The sequence below is a fragment of the Miniopterus natalensis genome, chromosome 10 (genome assembly GCF_054644295.1).
Source record: "Miniopterus natalensis isolate mMinNat1 chromosome 10, mMinNat1.hap1, whole genome shotgun sequence".
In the NCBI taxonomy this organism is placed as follows: domain Eukaryota; kingdom Metazoa; phylum Chordata; class Mammalia; order Chiroptera; family Miniopteridae; genus Miniopterus; species Miniopterus natalensis.
Window position 1 is genome coordinate 25,466,025 of NC_142090.1, and position 21,307 is coordinate 25,487,331.

A 21,307-nucleotide genomic window follows, 5' to 3' on the forward strand; every position below is an offset into this window, starting at 1 on the left:
AACTGCACTTTTTTAGGTGCCCTTTTTTATGGAGTTGGGTACTGAAACACTAAACACCATTTCTTTAGTTTTTGTTCTTTAAGCTAAGCTCCACTATTTATTTGAATTTCTCTTGCCAGATAAAATAATAAATTTATATTTGAACAGATTCACATAAAAATATACAAGAATAAACCACATTTGTATGCATTTCTATTTAATCTAAAGGTTGTCCTCTTAAAAGATCCTCCCCCAAGGTTTTTATCTGTAGAGCTAAAAGAAATTGCTGTACTGTAGAACACCATCAATGCATTTGTTCAATGCTAAATGACTCTTCATACAAAAAGAAAGAAAACAGGGAATACAAAACTTTCAGTCTGTGTTATGCATATTAATAGCAGATCCAAAAAGAAATTAAACTATCAGTTATCCTAGAACTATAGTTCTCAACTGGAGGTGATTTTTACCCCATGGGACTTTTGGCAATGTCCGTAAACATTCTTTGTTGTCATAATGGAGGAGAGGGGATGCTTACTGGCATATGATAGGTAGAGGTCAAGAATGCCAGACATTTTGCAATGCCCAAGACAGTCTCAAAAAAAAAAAAAAAAAGTGTCCACCCCAAAGTGTCAATAGTATAGCAATTGAGAAACCTTGTTCTAGAGAAAGAAAAATCAAATTCCAAAGCCCATGTAATTTATTAGAGTCAATAAAACAATCAATGAAGATTGGTAACATACATAACAATCCAGATTCAAATTGTACCAGTTCCAGTTTACATTTCCACCAACAGTAGACAAGTGTTTCTTATTTCTCCATATTTTTGTTCTCTATTGCCTTTTTTATAACAGACATTCTAAAAAATGTGAGATGATATCTCATTGTGGTTTTGACTTGCATTTCCCTAATGGTAAATGATATCAAGCCTTTCACATACTTATTGATCATTTGTATGTCTTCATTGGAAATATGTCTATTCAGTTCCTTTGCCCATTTTTTAACTTGGTTATTTGTTTTTTGCTATTGACTTGCATGTGCTCCTTATTTATTTTGGATATTAACCCCTTATTGAATGTGTGATTTGCAAATATTTTCTCCCATTCCACTGATTGCCTTTCCATTATGTGGTTTCCTTTGATGAGCAGAAGCTTTTTAGTATAAGGTAGTCCCACTTTTTTGTTGTTTGTGCTTTGGTGCCTAATCCAAAATATCATTGCCATGACCAATGTCAAGAGGCTTATCCCCTATGTTTTTTCTTAGGATTCTTATAGTTTCACTCTAATGTTCAAATCTTTAATCAATTTTTAGTTGCTTTTTGTGTATGGTGTAAGATAGAGGTATACTTTTGTTCTTTTGCATGTAAATATCCAGTTTTCCCAGCACCATTTATTTATTTATTTATTTATTTATTTATTTATTTATTTATTATTACTTTTAAAATATATCTTTATTGATTTCAGAGAGAGAAAAGGAGAGGAAGGGAGGGAGATAGAAACACCAATGATGAGAAAGTTGTCATTGATCAACTGTCTCCTGCACGCCCCCAACTGGGGATGGAGCCCACAACACAGGCATGTGCCCTAACTGGGAATCAAACCTCAATCTCCTGGATCCTAGGTCAATGCCCAGCCTCTGAGCCATGCCGAGCTGGGCACTCAGCACCATTTGCTGAAGAGACTATCCTTTCCCTCTCATGTACTTTTGTTGTTGCCTTTGTCAAAGTTTAATTGACCACATATGAGTAATTTCTAGGCCCTCTATTCTATCCTATTGATCTATGTATCTTTATTTATGTCAATATCTTACTATTTTGATCACTGTAACTTTCTAATATAGTTTACAGTCAGGTCCCATTATATCTTACACCTCATATAAACAAATCTAGAGTTGGGTTTTCAAATGCAAATCAGTGACTAATGAGAAAATTCAAACAAGATGCAAAGCAAACACAGTCAAAAGTCAAGGGGGAGGATGGGATAGCAATGGGAGGAGTGCAAATTGCAATGTGGGAAGAGGAGACCTTAGAGCCAAAGAAAAAATGGCTTTAATGACTTTTACATGGTTCTGCAGCCCTTTTTTGAGGACTTTAAGGTATAGCCTGGGACTGAACACCAAATAAACAAGTAGGGAAGATCCTTAGCATTTTTCAAAAGCATATTTAGTAGGCAAGATTTCATAGGTATCACTAGATAAAGGCTTTCCTTAGAGATATCTTTGAGCAGGTGCATAGATAGAAACTGAGAACAAAGGTTATGAACAATCACAAAAGAATTCCTGTGACCTGAGCTAAGAAAAAAAAAAAGAGGAATCCAACTTGGACAAGAATAAAGACGATTGGTGCCCCTGGCCACACTGGCTAAAACTTTGAACCAGACTCCAATCAAAAAGACTTGTAGGAAATTTGTAGTAAAAGCCCTTTGTAATAGAAATCATTGGTAAGGTCAAGGAATCTCAGTCCACACACTCAACAATGCAAGCACTATATCAAATTTTATGTAAACTATTTACAACTCTGCACCTCTGTTTATGCTGATAAGAAATTCAATCCAGTTTTATTTGGGGATCCTTCCTCACTACAAGATTTTGCAGAGGTCCAGATAGGCAAGCCTTGGTCATTAGCAATCCGTCTGTACTGACAATTATTCTCCTAATTGGCCTGCTCCTCTGGCCTCCAGTATGCATGTCACACTTGGGACATGGGAACCTTCAGGGACAATGAAAACCCTGGTTGTAAGGGCCTACTGCATCTCTGCAATGTCAGTGTGGAAAAAATGAACCATTTCTGAATCCACAGATATCTGTCCCCTTCCCAATCTCTGGGAAGTTTTCCTATCTCTCTGTGCTCAATAGCCTTCTCTCTCTAGCATTTCCTCTTGAATTCAAAAGGCTTATCCTTTTGAGGTCCACTTTTGTTCTTTTGCATGTGGATATCCAGTTTTCCCTACACCATTTATTGAAAAGAGTATCCTTTGCTTGTTATCTAAGAACGGAAGAGCATTTGAGTTGAGGCCCTTCTGTTTTCAGTCTTCTCCAATTCCTCAGGCAAGACATGACCAAGCTTATCAACCTATTTAAACTGGAAAGAAAGGAAAACTATAGGGAGGACACATACTCAAATTAGTATTTTAGATTATCCTTTTACACATAGTTTATTTATAATTTCAGTATACTAACTATAAATTCAGTGCATGAGCTCCACCAGGTGGTGAATGCAGATATAGTCACTTCAATATTCAAACTTGCTAGACTATGGGAAGTTTAGTCTTTGTCATAGAACCCCAATACTGTACGTGCTCTGCTAAAATACCAGGACAGATTTCACTGTCCCACAATAGTGATAACTGAGCTCCACAGCTGAATCCAGAGTTCCAATGTCATCTTCTTTATTCCCACTCTATAGAAACTGTTGCCAAGTGAAGCTGGAAATCTACTACATCAAAGTTGACAAAGGTAACGCTACCTTTGAGATCACTGTGACTGTGGCTAATAAGTAGGAAATCCACATTATTGCTTCTGAGATATGAAAAGAATGAACCCAATAGGTAGGGAAAGTATCCTGTTGCTCGAGATATAAAATATTCCGGTGACTACTGATACAGCTTTTCCGTTGGGATCTGTACACCATCTTCAGTGAAAGGTCTTTTCATGTATTTTGTCCTTTTGCTAATTGTATTGCTTTTTTTGGTTTTCTTTCTTTCTTTTTTTTTACTATTGAATTTTTGGAGTTCTGCATATATTCTAGACACTACTAGTGTTTTGTCAGATATTTAATTTGCAAATATTTTCTGTCTAATTGTAGCTTGTGCTTTCGTTCTCTTCATAGAGGATAAAACAGGGCCTTTCACAGAGCAAAAATTTTTAATTTTTATGAAGTGTAATTTATCAATTTTTTCTTTTACAGACCATGCTTTTGGTGTCACATTTAAGAACTCTTTGCCTAGCCTTGGAACCCAAAGATTTTCTTGTTTTTTTCTTTTTTTTTTTTTCCCAAAAGGTTTCATAGTTTTACATCTTTAAGGCCATGGTCTATTTTGCATTTATGTTCATATAAGGTGTGAAAGTTAAGTAAAAGTTTTTTGTATATTGCGTATGGATGTCCAATTACTCCAGCTGCATTTTTTTGAATAGGTTATTTGTTTCCTCCATTTAATTGCTTTCACACCTTTGTAAAAAGGCACATTTGCGTGGGTCTATTTCTGCATTCTCTCTCTTATTCCATATGTCTATCCTTCCACCGATGCCACACGGTCTTGATTACTGTACTATATAATTAGTCTTTAAGTCAAGTAGGACAATTCTTCCAACTTTATTCTTTTTCAAAATTGTTTTAACTATTCTTGTTCATTTGCCTTTCCATGTAAATTTTATCTACAAAAAAATCTTGCTGGAATGTTGATAAGATTGTATTAAATCTGCATCAACCCAAAAGAACTAGCATCTTTAATATGTTGAGTCTTCTCATCTACAAACATGTTTCTCCATTTATGGAGATTTTTTATTTCTCTCATCAGCATTTTGTAGTTTTCAGTATGTAAATTCTGGACATGTTTTAAGTATTCCATTTATGGAACTGTTTTTAATTTTGATGCCCACCTGTTCATTGAGAGTATATAGAAATACTATTGATTTTGGTATGTTTATGCTATATCTTTCAACCTTGACAAATTCAGTTATTAGTTATAGAAGTTTTTTGTATCTTTATTCAGATTTTATATGTATACAATTATGTCATCTGCAAAGAAGGACATTTTTATTTTTTTCTTTCCAATCTTTATGCTTTTTATTTCCTTTTCTTGCCTTACCTGACTGGTAGAACTCTTAGCATTGTGTTGAATAAGTAAAGCCATCTGAACATTTCACTATGTATCTTTAATATTCAGGTGCCTGTTCATGTTATATTTTTTGAGTGAAGTTTAATAGTTTATATTATTAAAGTGTCTGTACATTTCATCTATGGAATTATGTGACTAAAGTTATTTATACTATTCCTTTATAGTTCATTTGATATCTGTATAATCCATAATTTTGGCTCCTTATCAATTTCTGATACTTGTAATTTGCATCTTTTATTTTCTTGATCATTGAGGTTATAAGTTTAGTAATTTTAGTTTCACTGATTTTTGTTATTTTATTGATTTCTGCTCTTCATTCTTCCCTAAGCTCTCTTTGTCCTTTTTTCCTCGTTTGTTAAAGTGGAATTTTAAATTATTCGAGATAATTCTTCTTTTAATATAAGCAAGGACTGCATAACTTTCCCTCTAAGCACCATCTTAACTGTCCTACTAAGGCTGCTTAAGAAGAAGCATCCCAAAAATGTTGATAAGTTCTCATTTCATTTTCTTTTAATTCAATATATTTTCTAATTTACCCTGTAATTTCTTTGACATATGATTAAAGTATGTTGTTTAATTTCTAAATATCAAGGGATTTTCATATATATTTTTATTGATTTCAAGTTTTATTGTGGTCAAAGAACATACTTTCAGTATTTTAATCTTTGTGAATTTGTTGAGATTTCCATTATGTCCCAGAATATGGTTTATCTGGATGAATGTTCTGGGTGCGCTTGGCAGAAAAGGTGCAGGTGGAAAGCTCTATAAATGTCAGTTATGTCAAAGTGGATGCGGTGTTTCTAAATCCTTGCTGAAGTTTTTGTCTATTTGTTTTACAAATTAAATGAAGAATGTTGAAGTTTGAAACTACAGTTGTGGATTTGTCTCTCCTTTTAGTTGTATCAGTTTCACTTAATGTATTTTGAAGCTCTGTTACTATATACATACACTTTTAGGGTTAGATGTCTTCTTCATTAAATGAACCTTATGTCATTATGCAATATCTTTTTCCTCAGTTATATTTCTTGTTCTGAATCTACTTCACCTAATATTAATATTGCTAACCTAATTTTTCTATTAGTGTTTAAATGGCATATAATTTCTTGTTTTATTTTTAATAATCTTTTGTCCTTGTTTTAAGGTGGGTGTCTTATAGACAGTATAAGATTGAATATTGTTATTTTTATCTGATATTGTCATTCTCTGCCTTTCAATTAAAGCATTTATATTATTTAGCTTTAATGAATTATTGACATGTTTGAATTTAAAGCAACCATGCATTACTTGTTATCTATTTATCCCCACTTTTTTTACTTTTCCTTTTTTCTACCTTCTTTTGGAACAACTGCATATTTTTTAATGGCTATGTTCCATTTCATTTCTACTACTGAATTTGGTTATATTTTATTTTTAACTTTGTGGTTGTTCTTCAATTTAATACACACACACACCTTATCACAGCATATCTACCAATAATATTATATCTTTCACATATAGCATAAGAACCTTACAATAATATACTTCTATATCCTCTCTACTCTGGGATTAAAACCAAGATATCCACAAGCTGCATTCTCATCTGGTCCTCAGGGACCTCTTACAAGCTCATAAAAGACTGAGAAGAATTCAGCGGTTTGTCTCTGCAAGACCAAGGTCTCCTTTTTCTTACTAGCTCTTTGTTAGGGGATGACCTCAGCTCCTGTAGGCCACTTACATGCTCTTGCCACATGGTCCTCTTCAAAGCCAGCAGGAGAATTCTCCTCTCTTCAACTCTCTCTCATACTTACATTTCTGAATTCTTCTGACTTTTTAGATTTAGATTTAAAAGACTCATGTGATCAGATAAGGCTCAAACAATTAATCTCCTTTTTGTCATTTAAGGTGACATAATCACAGGAATGGTATCTCATAATATTTACAGGTTCCATCCACACTCAAGACATGTGTCATTGGGGGTCTTCTTATAATTTTGCCTATCACACAAGGCGTGGAGATACAAATAAGCTAAAGCATAATTTCTTAAAGATGGATAAGAGAATTTCAGTCTGTACCCACTCCAGTTAACTAAAAAATCTTACTGGACATATAAGGAGAACTCAGTATTTGTTGACTGTACACCTGACTTCTCTCTGTGACTAACAGACATCTGAAGTGTGCAGATTAACATTATTCACCTCATTTACCTTAATTGCTCAAGGCAATCAGATGTCCTAGATTCCACTTGTACATCCCTGCTTACTGAATACTCCAACAAAATCCCAAGTGAAATAGTTCATGGTAAAAGAAGCACAGCTCCACTCACTATTTCCCTGCATTATGAGAACTCTAAATATGAAAAAAGTAAAAGGAAAAAATCAGTCAACACACATGCGTGTGTAATCTAGGTCCATACATTGATCATAGCAATCAGAAGTAAGATCTCTGGGGCACTTTCTTGGAATCTTTCAGATAAAATCAGAGAGGTGGTGCTCCTAGGTACCTGACACACATTACAAAACAAAACAGCATTCTTATTTTTTCAACTCATTTTATAACCCCTTCTTTCTCTTAAACATAATTTTAATGTCCTTTCCCACTGAAACTTTGTCTAGTTGCCTCTTTGCCCCAGATCCTCCTGTTTTTTCCTTGCTCTTTCTTTTCTCTGCTTATTGAGGTACTTGTATTCCCCATCTCTGGATTGATCCCCATCCACCCCTTCTCTTCATATTTCTTCTCTCCTCTCCCTTTCTCTTCTCTTTCAGTAGACCGACTCTTCTCATAACTATCACATCTACTAGTTCACCTCTTCTCCCTAACTAGTTCTGACTCCTTTAAACAACTGTTGCTTACTTTTATATGAATTTTATTTTCATCCTCAGTTCCTGAATATTGAAGTTTGTAATAAGAACAATATGTTTTATCAATGATTAGGGTACATCTATAATATAATATCAGCCTATAAAGACAAGACAAAGGAAATATTAAGCATTTTTATCCTATATAATCTGAACCAGTACACACTAACAGAAAACACACATTGCCTCAGAAAATCTCAGATCAGTTTCCATCTCCAAATATCTCACACAGAACTGTTTTCCAAAGCGGAGTATTACTTAGATTGTCCACTGGATGGCAAACAATTGCACAAGGAGGCTGACAAAAAGAGATTTCATAAAACTACACTTTTTTTTTTTTTTAAATAAAGAAAAGTCAGGGTTTTTGTTTGTTTTGTTTTTTTTAACAAATGAAGCATACACCAAATAAAATATCTTACAAATGCCTTAAATTTCTATGTAAGATAAAATTCTTCCAAATTCCTATTACCTTATAATTATTTATGAATCAGAAGCTAAGCAAAAAATAAACCAATAGGAGAAAGGTTATGTAGAGTAAGTGTTTCTTAGCTACAAGGACTAAACAAAAGGTTCACAATTATTCATCATTGAAATAGGAATAAATAAAATGAAAATACCGTAATTAGCTCTGTGAGTGAAGTGCTCTAGATTTAAAAATACTGTAAACCCTTATAAGTAGTAACTATGTCTAGAGAAGAAATATTAATGATCATATGAAGAGAGCATATTCAAATAACATGATAGTTCACATGTTAGTTCAGTGAAGGATAAGTTTATTATTAGAGGTAAAGTTGATTACTGCAAGGAATCACAAACTTAAAAATCTGTTAAACGAAATTAAAATTATCTCTGTTATAAGCAACAAAAGTGACATATGCAATAAAATGAAAATAGGCCAGTAGCCTTGATATTTCAAGTATTCAAGCAAATCAATAGACAAGTGGGACTATATCAAACAAAAAAGCTTCTGCATAGCAAAAGCAACAACGAAATGCAAAGAAAACCTATGAAATAGCACAATATATTTGCAAATCAATATATCTGATAAGGGGTTAATATGCGATATATATAAATAACTCATGCAACTCAAGAGCAAAAAGAATTACAACCCAATTAAAAAATGGGCGGAGAAACTGAATAGACAGTTCTAAGAAGTATATTAAAAGGTGCTTGAACCCTGGCCAGTGTGGCTTAGTTGGCTGGACATCGTCCTGTGCACCAAAAGGTGACCGGTTCATGCTCAAGTTCCTATAGTTTGTGATCCGTGATGGTAATTTAGAAATCTATCATTAAGGAAAGTTGAAGAACTAAGGAGTGTGTGGGGTGAGAGAAGGAGGGTGCCCTAAGCAGAATCAGTGAGCATAGAAAGTGACTTTTTTATAATGGAAGGCTAGAAAAATACCAAAAGCTGGCAAACCCCATAGAAATTGGGAAGGACTTGTTTTACATGGAAATGAGGTTAAAATAAGCTAGATCAGTAGCCCAGGCAAAGGTATGGTCTATGGTTTCTGGAAGATAACAATGCAGCACTAGCATCCAGGAAATTGGCTGGTGCCAGCAGAGACTGCATCGAGGGAACACATTCAGAAGAGTTTGTGATGGAATTGAGACAAGGCTACCACTAGCACATAGAAATACCCGTAAATATTAGAAAATTTTTCTTCCTTTGGCACAGACTGGTGTCAGAGCATATGGTTTGCTCAATCTCACTTGCTCCCTCCAAGAAAGTGGCCTAAATATGCACAACCTTATACATTAACCCTAGTTCGGTTGGGATTAAAAGGGAATGGATGGGGATAAAAGTTAGACTTCAATCATAAAAGGTATTCCTCCAAGCTGTTCACATGAGTGAGAAAAACAGTCTGTTTATATGGCTGCCTAGAGGAAGTTTAACTGTTCACCAAGGTCAGATGTGTATTAAATAGTTGTTTTCTGTTGTTAAACTTATTAAAAGAAGAGTGAGTGTGCTCTAGTTTAGATATTACCAGGCACACTAAAATTAATTTACAATTTGACAACTTTCTAAGATATTAAATACTTGGGAATATTCACAACAATGAACAGGCAAATAAGTCAAATATTGCACTATACCTGCACTATACAACATACTGCTCTAGAGTATGCATGTTTTCCAAATGGGTAGTGAGCACAATTTCAATTATAAAATATACCAAGTTCTTTCTCTATCCCATCTAGTTTCTATTAGGTATTCCATGTCAAAATTTCACCCAGCTTTCAGGACCTGATTCAAATGCCTTCTTTTCCACCAGGTTAACCTTGATCAAGGTACCACAAATGATCCTTCCCTCCTCTAATTCTTGGGTGTTTTGCTTGTGCCTCTCTTATGAATTAGCTTTTACTTTGATATGGTAAGTTTTGATTGGAAGCCCCAGCAAAATTTCACGTGCTCTCCCAGCCCAGCCAACAAAGTTCTCTTTCATTTGAAATCACCCCTGAGTCTCCCTAACCTGCTCTAGGTAATTTATGACTCTCTCCCTCTATGCTAATGGTGAATGTAGAGTACACATTGTGTAATCCTCATTAACTTACACTGTTGAGAAATTCTAAACATTTATGTGATTACTGGGGGAAGAAGACATAAGATATCTTTTTCATCTTTGCTCCCCACTACATATTATAGACTCTAGACCCGTGTTTCTAAGCCTGGGCACTGTTGACAGTTGTAGTCAGATAAATACTTGTAGGGGGCTGCCCTGTGCATGTGGGCTATTTAACAGTATTCCTCCTCAGTCTTGAAAACCAAAATATCTCCAGACATTGCCAAAAATTCCATGGGGGGACAAAATGAGAACCACAGTGGAAATGAAATGTGTGTTGACTTGATGTCAAGAGTTGTCAGGTGTTTTTCCTCCACTTTAGTGCTTCTACATCAACAATCATATATTTACATGAATGAGTGATTTAAATAAGTTGCAAATAATACTAAAATCTTTCCTCTGAGCCATTAAAAACAGAGTTTACAAGCATGAGATATATTCATCTAGTTATGAGTGAAATGGTGTGGTATATTGATTAATGAGCAAATCCTGGAGTGAGACTGGGTGGGTTCAAACCCAAAATGCATGGGTTTATATGCCAGCTCTCAGCTCCCTAATTCCGTAACCTGGAGAAAGCTACTAAACCTTGTTGTACCTTGTATCCTCATCATAAAACGAAGATGTGAATAGTCATTACCTCAACAAAATTATGTGAAGTTTACATATGTCAAGCACTTGGAGCAGTGCCTGACTAGCGTCAGTTATTATTATGTACTTGACAAACTGAATAACTACTATACAGCAAGCATTTTGTAAGTGATGAGGATTTAACTATGAATTAAAAATTCAAGCTCTCAAGGAACTTTCAATCTACAAGGCGAGGAGGAGAGGAATAAATTATAAAGCACTGCAAGTGAGAACCAGAAAAGGCTGCACTGAGGTCCCATGAGGGAAGGAAGCTGTCCGAGGCAACAGCTAAAGGACATCTTCCAGCAAAAAGTCTTAAGCCAAACCATATTGAATGTGTTTAAGGTATAGCAAGGAGTACAGTGAAAACTGAATACTGTGTGCTGTGTGTTTTAAAAGAAAATGCAAAATTGTAAATTCCCTTTAAGGAAAAAAAATGCTCTACAAATTTTAAAAGACTACAAAAAACATGCCAAAAATTGAACAAATGTTTTGTTTGAATGACTAGACTATGGTAATGCATTTTTTTCTTTTCTATCCAAATTTTCTAAATATGTATTAATATAGTGTTTTTTAAAAAATGAAAGTACTTGTAAATAAAAGAGAATTTCCAATTACACAGGATTATTTATCATTTCTCCTCTATTTGTAGCCAAAATGATATTACTTTATTTAAATGTTGTAATGCATGCCTAACACGATATATTGCAGTTTACTTTTGCTAATATTCCATTTAGTATTTTGACAAAAAAGATTTTCTCTGCCTATATACTGAACACAATTGTATCTTTTCAACTAATATAGTTATGTGATAGATGCTTGTCTTTTGAAATTTCTTCACATCTTCTACGGTGAAAACTGCTCTCAATTTAACAAACTTTTCTTCAAACAAGTAGTCAATGAAAATGCTGTGATAGTCCACTTAACCGCTCTTTCAATATAGACTTTTTTAATTCAAGGCACCAGCAAAGGATTTGCAGAAATGAGGTTGCACATCTAGAAAACAAGTAATATTTGTAAAGTCTGCATTTATGTCCAAATATTTTACTCCTAAATACATTTCTTAAATTCTAGGCCTCAGCTACAACACAGAATTTAGCACTGATCCTTCTGCATTTTATAGTCATTTTTAAAAGTGAATAATTATCCCCTTTGAATCTGTCAGAAATACAACTTTTTAACTTCGCCACTTTTTAGTGTCTTTTGGTAATTGTCTTTACCTAACATTTCAACTATACTTTAAAACATACAAAAATTAACATTTCACTAGAAACTGGAAACATGTATTACCTTGGGGATGGTTTTAAAGTGTAAACTACAGAAATTCTTTACTTTTTATAGCTGTGTGGACATTAAAAAAAAGAGTGAGATGGTAAGAAACAAGTATATAAGGGTTTAGATCAAGAGTCCAGAAAAACAAACTTTGTTGAAAAAGTATGTGACATTAAGTTATAAAAGAGGAATTCAGGGAAATTCTCTCTTAAATGTACTCACCTCAAGTCAACAGGACCAAGCATTGTTCTACGTGTCATAACTACAGACTTGAGGGCACGGAGAGTGTTTGAATAATTGTGACATTTATATGATCTTATCATCAGGCTCCCTTTTTGTCCCTACCTTGTTTTCTTTTTTACAGCATAGGTAAAGGGTTTGGAAGGGGTGTGGTTGCTGGTGAATACAGAGAACAATTGTACAGATGTTTATTTCATTCAACAATTTGAAAAATGCCAATGTAAGACATGTTCACCAAAAAAAGCTGATTTTTAGAGACCTAAATAACTATATTTAATTTTTAAAATAAACACCAAAAATTATTTTAATAGATTCATGGTATTTTCAATTTGTCACAAATATTGTTACTTAATTTTAAGTTTTATGAAATGATTAGGTATATATTACATTATCTATCATCAAAGTACTTATCTGAAGTGTTTTAAAATAAAAAATTTACTAGTATCTATTAAAATCACTATATAATGAAAAAATTAGTTTGTTTCCAATATCTGGTCAGGAGAGTATGGATAAAATTACCTTAATCATTCAGGATATCTTGCATTACATTTTCAGTCAACACAATGTCAGAATATTTTAGTCACACATATTCTTAAGAACAGTTCTTAAAAATATTTAGCGTTTCAAAATAGGTGAAAATTTCAATTCCGAATAAAATATTACTTGCGAAAGCTGTGTTCCTCCCTAAAAGACAAGCAAATAACCAGCAAGAAAAACTACTTCTATTCTTATCTTCTTACCTTCCTTCAGTTCTTCTGTATCAAATGTAGTGTCCAAGGTTGTACCTTCAGTAGGTGTCTTTTTAACTTTCTTCTCCTTTCCATAATTAGCAATTAAATGATGATATCTATTCATAAAGAGAAAATATATATTAATATCAGCATTCATAAATAGTCAATTCAATACATAATTACCAAATAAAAACCTTAAATATTAACTAATGCCTTGCCAAGTATGTCACACACTGGACGCTGACCTCAAGTGTCCTCTCAAGCCAACTCCATTAACAGACACCATTTTTATCTCATGTACTCCCATTCTCTGGCACTTTTTTTCTTCTGCTGTCACAAATAAGCCACTAGCAAGGTAGAAAAGTGGCTTTAGGTAATATTTGTTTTATTAATTTTCTGGGGCTGCTATAACAGAATACCACACTGGGTGGCTTAAATAATAGAAATTTATTTTTTCACAATTCTGGAGGCTGGAAGTCCAAGATCAGGGTGCCAGCAGGATGGGTCTTCTCTAAGAGCCATAAGGGGATGGTACGTTCCAGGTTTCTCTCCTTGGCCAGTAGATTACTGCCTTCTTGTTGGCTCTTCACTAGGTAGTCCCTATGTGCATGAGCACCTCTGATGTATCTGTATGTCTTAATCTCTCTTCTTTTTTTCCCCTCTAACTTTTAGCCTTTAATACAGAAAATTGTTTGCAAAAAACTTTAGAAGGCCTGAAGGGGCAAAGATGTGAAAGAATGCTACCCAGATATTGATCATTACAAGAAGCTGCCAACCCCTAAGGCTAGAAGAGCAAAAGGGAAAGGGTGTTGCCAGATCACATGAGTGCTGTGCTGCTGAGGCTTCCAGAGAAACACTATTGTCACTGCTAGTTTGCAGGAAGCTAGGCGTCCCAGTGATGGTTCCAGATTCTGGAAGCCATAGTCCCATTTTTGCTGATAAATGTGCTGCTGTTGCTACAACTGTGCCTCTATTACAGCAATGCCCTGCCATTGCTAATCTCCCCTTCTCATAAGGAAACCAGTCAGATTGGATTAGGGCCCAACCTAATGCACAGATATTTCAACTTATTACCTCTTTAAAAGCCCTTTCTTCAAATACAGTCATCCAAATTCTGAGGTACTGGGGATTAGGACTTTAACACGTGAATTTGACTGGGAGCAGGAGGGGATGGTACACTATTTAGCGCATAACATTGGGATCAACAGTAAATTGACACGTGAACACAATTAACTCAGGGACTGAGACATACCCTGAAAGAATAAACCTTTTCTCCATGCCAATGTAAGACATATTCACCAAAAAAAGCTGATTTTTTCAGACCTAAATAACTATATTTTTTAAAATAAACACCAAAAATTATTTTAATAGGTACATGGCATTTTCAATTCATCCCAAATGTTATTTAATTTTAAGTTTTAGGTAATGATTAAGTACATGGTTTCAAAATTTTATTGAAAGAAATGAGGAAATGTATGGATTAAAGCTAACTGTAACATAAATATCTAAGTATAATTTCCTCATTTGAAACAGTTTCACTTATTCTTAAAAACTATATAAGAGCCCTGGCCAGTGGTTAGAACATTGGCCCTAGCACCAAAGGGTCTTGGGCTCAATCCCTGGCCCTGGTTGGGGTGAGTGTGGGAGGCAACCAATCAATGTCTCTCTCTCTCTTTCTCTCTCTCTTTCTCCCTCCCCCTCCTTCTCTCCCTTCCACTCTCTCTAAAAATCAATGGAAAAAATATCCTTGAGTGAGGATTAACACCACCAAAAAAAAAAAAACTATATGAGAAACATTTTCTGTGCTTCTACTCTTAAGAAGCCATAGAACCTATGTACCAAGAAAGAGAGCAAATAAATGGTAATAAGCAAAGGCCATGTATGCGCTAAATATGTATGTGCTCGATAGATAGCAGCTACTCAAGCTACAAAAATCACAATTACAGAAAGCTTATAGTTCCCATTTCAAAAGAGGGTCAAAAACAGAAAAAAAGTTTTCTGAACAGTGAATTTTATTTTCTCATCTATTAAAATCAGAAATATATGATCATACATGAAAAGTTTCATATTTTGTTGTTTGTTTTTTAAATATATATTTTTATTGATTTCAGAGAGAGGAGGGAAGATGGAGAGAGATAGGAACATCAATGATGAGAGAGTCATTGATTGGCTGCCTCCTGCATGCCCCCTCTGGGGATCGAGCCAGCAACCCGGGCATGTGCCCTGACCGGGAATCGAACCCCAATCGCCTGGATCCTAGGTCGACGCTCAACCACTGAGCCACGCCTGGCCAGGGGAAAAGTTTTATATTTGGGGTTCATGACAGTATATTTATTACACTGCTAAAGTGTAAACACAATTAAAGGAGCTTGTGTGAATTAATTACGTTTTGCCCAGCCCTATCCCCAGATTTTTATTAATGGCTATGTCACTAGTTGCTGGAATCCCATCCTGGCATTCTTTAAATTTCCATGCCACTGGGAGTTAAGCTGTACACTCTGCCTACCCATAGTTCTTATATTGATTGGACCCTACAAGCAGGTGAAAGCAAGGATACTTGGATCCATGGGACCAGAGTTCATAATGTGGTAATCTATACTGCAGAGCTTATTCCAGCTTTGTATTTTGGGGCTCATGTTTCTTTTCTTATGATCACATTCCATACAATTATTAAAAGATATTCATTATCACTTACATAGTAAAACCATTAAAAGAAGCATATTCCTCAGCTGTGAATCCATAAATATCTTGGCAAGATAGGTCTACTTCTTGCTGAAGAAGAAGACTGACTAAACTTGTCGGTTCATCACTTAGAGCAATCATAAGGGCTGTTCTGGAATAAGAGATATAAATGTCTATTTATGGATCTTAAACATGTCTTATACTTTTTTAAAAAGTTAATGTTTAAATTTACTGTTCAAGTGTAGAATCTCTATTAGGAAAAGGATCAGGGCAAGAATGTAAAAAGTGAGGTACATCTGCTCAAAAACATGTGCTAATCCCAGATCATATTAGGGGTCTAAAGGTAAAGAGTCCCTAAGAAGCAGCCAGCTCAATGATTTTCAATGCCTTCTTTCCAAAACCCTAGGGTTTTCAAGGAGATGTCTCAAATGCTACGGAGGAGTATGTCTGGAGCTTTGGGTCCCCTACTCTCGTTTAACTACAACATCTAGGACTTAGAGATTGAGTTTCTACATAAGATTCTAATGTTATAAAAAGTTATAATAATAATAACCTACCAAATTTGTCCAAGTGTTTAATTTTACAGGAAAACAGATCTTGGGAATGTAGGTAATTTGCCCAAAATCATATGGCCAGATCTTTTCCCAAAAACAACAGAAACAATAATACACATTTTATATATGTATATATATATATATATATACACACATACATATACATATACACATACTTACACACACACACACTTACACACATACACACACAGATACATATATGTATATACACATTCATACATACAAATATATATATCATCCCATTAGGTTGCTGTAGGTATATGCTCTTATTAGCATTAATTATACCTTTGATTCTTATCTGAAGCATTCACATCCGCCCCTCTCTTCAGAAGAAATTCCACCATTTCTGCATTGTTTTCAGTAATGGCAAGTAAAAGTGGAGTGTACCCATCCTGAAATTATTATTTCAAAAAGAGTATTTAAAATATTGTACCAACATTAACATGCCTTTTAGATCCAAATTCAATTTAAAAGATAGGTGTGCTTATAAGAAACCTCTGATATACACTTTAATTTTTAAAAGGTTTTGATACATAACAAAATATGATTTTAAAGACCAAGAAAATAAATTGGAGTTGGACCATTCAAAAAATAAAATTTAAGTTTCAACTTAAGTCTTAATGCAAATTGTGGGTAAGAGGAGCCTAGGTTATTTAAGTGATAAACACCTAGCATTTAATATTAGTATTGCAAATCATACATTCACATTTCACAATGTTGTTACAGTTGAATTTTCATAAGGTTTCACTTAAACCTCCAAGGTTGGCATGTATTTTGGTCTGTCCTGTAGACAAAATATCAGTGAACTAAGGCTCTAAGAAGCTTTAAAAAATACTCATCAGTTTTCCATAATGTTTCAGTAGGAGATTTGGATTACTTTTAGTATTGTAAGTGATTTTCTAATTCAACCCCATTCTTACCATTATTCATAAGTATATAAATAAGAAAAATATAGGCTTTATGATTCTTAATCAATATTCATTTATAGGAAAATCAAATAGTCCTCATTTGATATAGGCCTTTGAACAGTTGTCACTGTTAAATGTGATGTTGCTTTGGAGGTCAAGATTACAATTTGAAATAAAATGGAGAAAGATTTCTTAAAAAGGAAAATAATAACAGTACTTGATAATTCCATTCTTCTTCTCCTCAATTTCATTTTGGAAAATTCATACTCTATATCAAGGGTGGGGAACATCTGGCCCGCGGGTTGTATATGACCCTAGAAATCATTTGGGCTGGCCCTGTCAAGGTAACTGCAGTTCCAGCCATCACATTAGGGGTGAGTTAATGAAACGTTTGACCAAATACAGCAGGCTAATTTTTAAGTTGATAATTTTGTATGGCCCAGGAATAATGTTATAAATATCCAAATGGCCCTTGGCAGAAAAACTTCCCCACCCCTGCACACGTGTTTCAACAGATATAAATTATCTGCAATGAATACTTTCTTTCATTGTCTTCTAAAATACAAGCTTTCTAAAATATAATGTGCTGTATTTAATAGAAGACTACCTTATTTTGTGCTTCAAGATTAGCTTTGTGTTCAAGTAGTTTCTTGACTAATGAGACACTTTGACCACAGACAGCATAATGAAGAGCAGTATTGCCACCTAAATCCACCAGATTCGGGTCTGCACCTTGGTCGAGAAGAATAGTAGCACAGTTCTCCTTTTTACACTGTACTGCCTGTCAATACAACAAGAATAGATGAGTAACCAATTTGCTGCTCAGGATAGGATATATTAAACAAATGTTTAATATTTCCTTTTAAAATATGAAATTCAACAAAAGTTAACAAAGAAAAGAACTAAACACATTCCAATTGAAAAGGAAAAATTAGCGCACCTTAGCCAGTGGAGATTTCTTTTCACTATCCCAGACATTTATTTTGCATTGTTTCTCAATTAAGAGAGATACAACATTTGAATATCCATAAGCACAGGCCAGGTGTAAAGGTGTCCTATATCAATATAACAAGATACAAAGTTAGAAATAAGCCTTAGTTTGAGAAGATACTCTACTCGGGAACATGCCAGGTCATATATTAAGGTATTTACTTAATGTACTGATTTATATTTAAACAAAATTTACATAAATCATCATTGCTTTTTACTGAATTATTACTTGTGTAATAGGAAGTTTGTCCAGCCCTCAACCCAAACACACAACCCAAAGGGCCAAACGGCTTTAAGCCCACCTAAAATAACTTTTTGCAGTAGCTTAGCAATTTCTAGCAAACATTCTGACTGTCTCCTTCATCCACTATTACACATATCCCAAGAATTTAGTCCCAAGAAACTAAAGGTGGCTTTTACTCAATCTTTAGATCCACCTCTTCTTCCAACTCTAGTTCTCTTTTTTCATTAACTTAACAAAACAAAAAAAACCCACAAACCCCATAAAACAAAACCCTGCTCTAAGAAAAAGTAAATGCCATTTGGGCAGTTCCCATAGGTATTCCCAAGTGGCTGCTGCATGCCTGCTGGGTAAATTTCACTCTTCTAATTGAAGTCTAAACCCCACTGTGGCAATTAAACCTTTTCTGAAAATCTCAAAGCCCATCTGTATACCCCAAGGAACACAGGAAATCGGCCTCAAATTCCATAAAATAAAATGGCTATAAAAGCCTCAGCTTTCTAAGGAACTATGGAGCAATATAGTACTGTGGTCTTCCACACAAAAAATGTGAAAACAAGACAAATCTATCTTTTTGTTTTTTAATATATCTTTATTTATTTCAGAGAGAGGAAGGGAGGAGAGAGAGATAGAAACACCAATAATGAGAGAGTCATTGATCTCCTGCCTCCTGCACGGCCCCAACTGGGGATCAAGCCCACAACCCGGGCATGTGCCTTGACCAGAAATCGAACCGTGATCTCCTGGATCCTGTCCATGTTCAACCGATAAGCCACACCTGGCCGGGCAAGACTAATCTATCTTGATCAAGCATGAAACATTACATAGTTTACAGTATTACTCAAACCTTCGAAACAGTATTACAAACATTCTTTCTTGGAATATTTTGCATCTTATTAAATGAGCCACTAGGGTTTAAAATGACAAACTGTCTTAAAAACATACAGATTTAACACTTGCCTACATTTCATTTTAAGTTTTAGATTCAACTATTTTTAAATTCCAGAACTAACTATTAGAGTATGCAGTAAATGATATCTTTGTTATAGCCATTTGCCAATTTTTACACATAGAAAGTAAATGCTTCGAAGCCAATATGTTTTTTCATCAAATGTCACAAACAAAAACACTTCTATTTTTTAAAACAGTTGAATGCAAAATGTGTATTTATATCTTAGAGAAACACTTTAAAACCAAGAATATTATTCCATTTCTCAAGTATTCTTAACTTTTCTTTTATCAATGTATTTTATTTCCAGTCTAAGACTTTAGTTTATATTGTTACTTTTTAACTCATAGCACTTATCTCACAAGAAATTTAAATTCCTGTGAGGCCTAGTGCTCATTTCTAAAGTTGCAGACTAGCTGGTATATCATTTTGTTTCATTCAAGCTTGGTTTTCTCCCAGTCTCTCACTCTCTCAAATATCAGTGAAAGGATTGTCAGCATAGATTTTGAACAGGTGAAAAATTGTCAGATTCTAGAAATCTCTAATTCATGTTTAACAAAAGGCACGTATTGGATGGGTATCAAGTGTGGATCACCCAATGGAAGGTGAAATTAAAAGTTTTATTCTTCTAGACAGAGTGAAGGACCAGAACATAGCTGCAGTCTTTAATTACAATTTTCATTTAAAGGTCTTTATTTAGGTCTTATCATAAGAATGTCCTTTTGATTAACTGACTTTCTTGGGCTCTTAATAACTTAGAATCCAGGGTAAGCAAAGAAGAAATCAAGGACGCTACCTCACACTAGATCATTATTATTTTCAACTCTAGGATGGGCACTTTAGATCTAATCTAGTTCTGACTAGTGTGACTAAAGTATTAGTTTAAAATTGAGCCTCCACCTGTCAAACTATGTAGGATTTGAAGGACTTTTTATTAAAAACCATAAAGCTAATTTAATTTTATAGCTGGAAGAAATAGTAAAGATCTTCTATTCATTTTCAAACTTACTAGACACAGTATTCTTGAAATAAACAACACAAAGCAGAAATCACCAGGGACCATTCTCATTCTACCTACTCCCTCTGTGCCCAAATCTGCTCTTCTCTTCAGAAGTAGTGATTTTTATTTTTGTATGTATCCTTTCAGATTTTATCTCTCTCATTCTCAATCTCTCTTTCTCCACACACAAATATTCAAAGAGACTACACAGCTTGAGATTTATTATTCATCTTAATTGAGGTATAATTTATATATGAAAATTTAAGTTTAGAATTTGAGTTTTGACCAATATACAGTGATATAAGCACCACCATAATCATAATAAAGAACATTTCCATCACTCTAAAACTTCCCTCATACTCATTTACAACCAACCAATCCTATTTTCTCTTCATCTGAAACCCCAGCTAACTACTAATATTCTTTCTATGGCTAAATTTTTACCTTTTAAGAATTTTATACTAATGTAGTTATTCAACATAAAATCATTTGTGTCTGTCTTCTTTCGCTTAGCATGACACTTTTGAGATTCATCCAGGTTGTTGAATGTATCAGTAATTCATTTTATTAATAAAAGATATCCTTTTATTTCTGAATAGTGTCTTTAAATTATCACATAGATCTACATATAGATGTATGCTTTCATTTATCAAAAAGTATTAAGTACTTAGTATAGCGAGGCAGGATTCTAGATGATAAGGATATAGCAGGAAGCAAAGCAGACAAAAATATACCTGCTCTTATGGATCATACATGCTAGTGAAAGAGGTAAACACAAAACTTATAATACAAAGTACGCTGAACAGTATTAAGTGCTAAAAAGAAAAATCAGGCAGGGAAGAAGAGTAGGAAATGTCAGCAAGGAGTGGGAACCCTCACTGATAAGGTG

The 21,307-nt window shown here is 34.3% G+C and overlaps 1 protein-coding gene across 1 annotated transcript in view; it reads right to left on the reverse strand.

The window, feature by feature from the left end:
* ANKRD7 (ankyrin repeat domain 7) overlaps window positions 1–21,307 on the reverse strand; it is a 35,200-nt gene that overhangs the window by 11,469 nt on the left and 2,424 nt on the right. Inside the window, 7 exon segments of the mRNA XM_016196927.2 lie at window positions 13,083–13,189; window positions 13,836–13,857; window positions 15,769–15,814; window positions 15,816–15,906; window positions 16,616–16,722; window positions 17,846–18,019; window positions 18,179–18,293. Coding sequence (XP_016052413.2) covers window positions 13,083–13,189; window positions 13,836–13,857; window positions 15,769–15,814; window positions 15,816–15,906; window positions 16,616–16,722; window positions 17,846–18,019; window positions 18,179–18,293 — 662 coding nt within the window.